General features: G+C 40.3%; 1 protein-coding gene across 1 annotated transcript in view; it reads right to left on the bottom strand.

Moving 5' to 3' along the window:
• The window catches only part of serpinh2 (serine (or cysteine) peptidase inhibitor, clade H, member 2), a gene marked incomplete at its 5' end in the record, with an annotated part of 106,896 nt that extends 103,809 nt beyond the window's left edge, over positions 1-3,087 (bottom strand). The window contains one exon of the mRNA XM_020620487.1: positions 3,024-3,087. Coding sequence (XP_020476143.1) covers positions 3,024-3,087 — 64 coding nt within the window. The remainder of the gene's footprint in view (positions 1-3,023) is intronic.
• Positions 3,088-4,235: the final 1,148 nt, after the last annotated feature.

The raw sequence follows: 4,235 nt of genomic DNA, 5'->3' as shown, positions 1-4,235 counted from the left end.
TGTTTCTCGTCTCCCCCCCCCCCCCCCCACACACACACACACACACACACACACACACACACAGGCAGTCTTTCTACAGTCATTCTGTTGTTTAGTGTGCTGTGTGTCTACATGTACCCCAAGAACCTCCTTGTCTGTCTGGGCCATCCATCAGTCTCAGTGAATGATGGGTTAACTTCAGCAGGCCCAGATTCACAGATGGACTTTTCCCTGCCACTGAAGCCCAGAGGGAGACTCTGTCTCTGGGTCAGGCCTCTCACAGAGGCTTGGTGTCAGCACAGACGCCCTGGAGGTTTAGGAGGTGACAGAAAGAAAGATCAGTGTCACACTTTAAGGATCTCAGGCCTAATAGGATAGATGTGATGTGTGTTTTTGTGTATATGGGGTGTGTTTGTTGATGGATGGGAATATGGTATAGCTGGGAGCGTTGGATGGCTAAATAGATAACTGATGTTGACAGCAAATCTATGCTTAAAAGCAGCAATACGAGTATGAAGATGAAGGAAATAATGAACAACACCAGCTATGAGAAGACTACAGCACAGCCAAAATGCAAATACAGTACATGACAGGATCAAACTTAGCTCATGACTCAGTTCTAACTCAGCTCTGTTTTTCCCCTGCTCCAGGCTGCAGAGTAAAAAATAAAAGATTTAGAATAATGTTCAGAAAAAATGACAAATTGCTGCCATTTAGAAAAGACTACCCAGTGTGTTGCAATATGCCAGGGTGCAAGCCAACAATACAGCACAATCACTGTTCCCACATCTGTCGTCAGGGTTAATCAATGACTATACAGTGACAGCGAATAGACTGCTGATTCCATATGCCCGGAAAAGAATAGACAATCATTGACTAATCAGAACTTGATAGAAGCCACAAAGGGTGGAGAACAGCTGCTGTGCCCAGTGAGCCCAACTGTAATCACATTAGATATTATTGATCTGCTAAACTGAGAATTATGGGTTCTGATATTTCTACTGGGAATGAGAACTGTCATACATTTTCAAAGTCACAATTATAAAATCACATTGCTGGGAATGAACCAGCAACTTCAGGGATTACTGATGTCAATCCATAGTTTGATCCGTGATATAAAATGTTAAAAACAGCTGTATCCATTTATGTCTGGCATCGTGAGGAAGTCTGAAACTAATAACTTTCCTCTAACACACACACATGCACATTCAAGCACCCACCATCTGCAACAACACACACACACGATAGACACTGCCACTCAGATATTAGAGGTGTGCTTCAGGCATTAGAAGTGTAGCTGCAAACTGTCCACACTGCGCCACAGAGATATTGATGTCTTAATACAATAAAAAGCAAAATAAACATTATTATCCTGATCGTTATAATTATCTTCAGCCCAGAGGCTCAAACGGAATTATTCATAGAGTGCTTAATTAAATGGGTAGACTGGGCTGTGCGTCTGAATGTGTGTGTTTGTGTATATGCGCCTCTGTAGCCCCATGTCTTTTGGACAGTACCATTAAATGAGAGTAAATATTCAATCATTCTGGAGGGACTTGGAAAGAAAGCGATGATATTGTGACATAAACAGAGACAGAGAGAGAGAGAAAGGCATAGAGCAGGGAAATGGGTTAACATGCATCCTCGTTCGCCCTTCACTATGGTCCCTGTCGATGGAAAGGAAAACAAACAGCCATTTAACATTTCAGAGTGACGGGGCTTTTTTTTTTTCCCCATGCACTTCTTACATTTAACAGCTGGCACAGTAAGCAACCAGTCACTGCACTCCACAGCACTATTCATAAGACACACATACACAAGCATATACAAAAAAGCTGAACATCATTCCTCTAATACAAGTTAAGAGTGAAGTCAAGGCCACAGTAGTTCTTACTTCTCCTCACTGTGATTACTATATCAATCACTAAATGAAAGCACCTCCTTTGACTGAAGCCACTGATATTACTCTTAGAAAATGTATCTGCAGTCACAGAGCCAGTATGCATACACACACACACACACACATTTGCAAACTTGGCTATACAAGAACTTTGCATACTGTACATACACACATTACACTCAAGCACATCTCCTGTGACATGACCACACATACACAAACACAGTATGTATATAAACACTGGCCTGAACATGCACATATTTTCATTAAGAAAATATACATGTACAACTGCGCACACACACACACACACACAGATCTGGCACACGATTAAAACGTCCTACTCACTCTTTCTTTTTTTTCACTCTTACACCCACATACATTCATACTGGGCCTTGTCAGCACCAACTCCATTTCTGTCATCGTTTCCTCGGATTTTTGATGTAGAGCTGCTCCACACACACACACACACACATCCATACAAACCAATGAAGTGCTGGTGTGCCAACAGGCATAGTCTGGATGCTGTCGTAATGTAACAACCCATTCACTTTATTAAGCATTAGCACCAGGGCTGCTTTTTCATTACACCCTAATGACATTTGGTAGGGTCCGCTAATCAGCCTCGCAGGACCCCTGCTGAATCCCCAAACCTATATATACACACACATATATACTATAACTGCTCCATTAGAGCAGTGCAATGCCAACAGAATCACTCAGCTTCTGGGGCTATATTTGAAGAGTGACTAATATACAGAATAGCAAAGTAGACGCTAAGGAAGACGGAGACAGTACTGTCAGACATTATGGAGTGAAACTGAAACACAGACACTAAAGGATCTGAGATTATAAATAGGTTAAGAAATATAACTATAATAAATATATGTCTCCAAGGACAGGGAGAAAAAAAAGTTTCTCATAGTTAACTAGGTGACCCCTTGTCATATCCAAAGGGTGAAACAGAGGAGCTGAGGAGAGAGCGCGTGCGTGCACACGTGCACACAGGAGGAAAGAGGCAGGGGAGGCAGCACAAGTTAAAACATGAAAAATGTTAAAAACCAAAGTAGCCACAGCATCACTGAACAAGTCAGAATATGGCCCAGAAACACAGCAACAGTGCAAATAATGTCAAACGTCCAATACTTACCTTTTAGACCAGGTGTGTTGAGTTTCCTAGAAGCCCGGTTGTCCTTCTGAGGGTTGTCACTGCAACGCAGTTACTTGTCCGCATCTTTTGTCAGTGGAGCGGTCGAGAAAACACTGACAGGACGAAAAAATAAGCCTCACGCGTTTCCCTTTACACTCATTCTTTTGGTTTTATTGTTTTTCATTTCCGCTGCGCTTTCACGGTTCATCTAATCAAACACACACCTGCGTTTCGTGACTACGTCAAAAGTTGGCGCACGTGTGTGAGCTTTAGCCTCTGATTGGTGCATCCCAACCATTCAAACAAAACGATTATGGCGAACGCGAAAACATCTGATTTAACATGGAGCTCAAGGATAAAAACATTTTTAATGTCCAATTATAAAAATGTAAAAATTGCATGTACTTTAAGAGAAACGTAGGAGAATATAAGGAGAAATCTAAAATATCAATATAAATAGCCTATAGTTAACTTTTTTAAGAATTAAACATTGAAACATTTTATTTTTAAACATGTTTTATGGTACACTATATGCACATAGTGTCATATTTTAAATAATCTCTAGTTTGTCTTATCTTGAAAAATAGGTTTTCATAATCTTGACATATTCTGTTTCATTGGTTTGTAGCAGCTGTGAACTTTTTGATAGCAAAAGGTAATGACAAAATATAATTTCATCACGTGTATTTTTACATTTTCAAATTGTTGTTATTGTTTTGATCATGATTATTATTTGATTAATTTATATGATTTTGTACATTTTGATAACATTTCAAGGCATATTAGGCCCATTTCTGCATCACAGGTTAACTACAAATAGTGCAAGGTTTACCCATAGGAAAATAGATGCAATATTTAATAGCACAGTCCAGCAGTTTACTTTGATGCTTTGACACAACAACTCAAATATCTTTAGTTAGAGATAGAAGAATATTTCTAAATTATCCAAGTACACGCACACATGCTAGTCCATGAATATGAAAAGGTACAGGGGTTCTGCATATATGCAAACATGCACACAGACACAGAACTGTGTAGAGAGATTAGGTTTGCAGAGTGCAGGAGTGTTGCTTCTTCTTAGACCTAAATGATTGGGTTTAGAGCTTCAACCCTGGAGCAACATTGGGAACATAGGAGTGTGTGTGTGTGTGTGTGTGTGTGTTTGGGGGATTGAACTGAAGCTGAGCGCATTGGTTCGACCCTGAAGTGCAT

This window comes from Monopterus albus, unplaced genomic scaffold, assembly GCF_001952655.1.
Source record: "Monopterus albus unplaced genomic scaffold, M_albus_1.0 scaffold238.1, whole genome shotgun sequence".
Lineage (NCBI taxonomy): Eukaryota > Metazoa > Chordata > Actinopteri > Synbranchiformes > Synbranchidae > Monopterus > Monopterus albus.
This window is presented reverse-complemented; position numbering and strand designations above follow the sequence as displayed.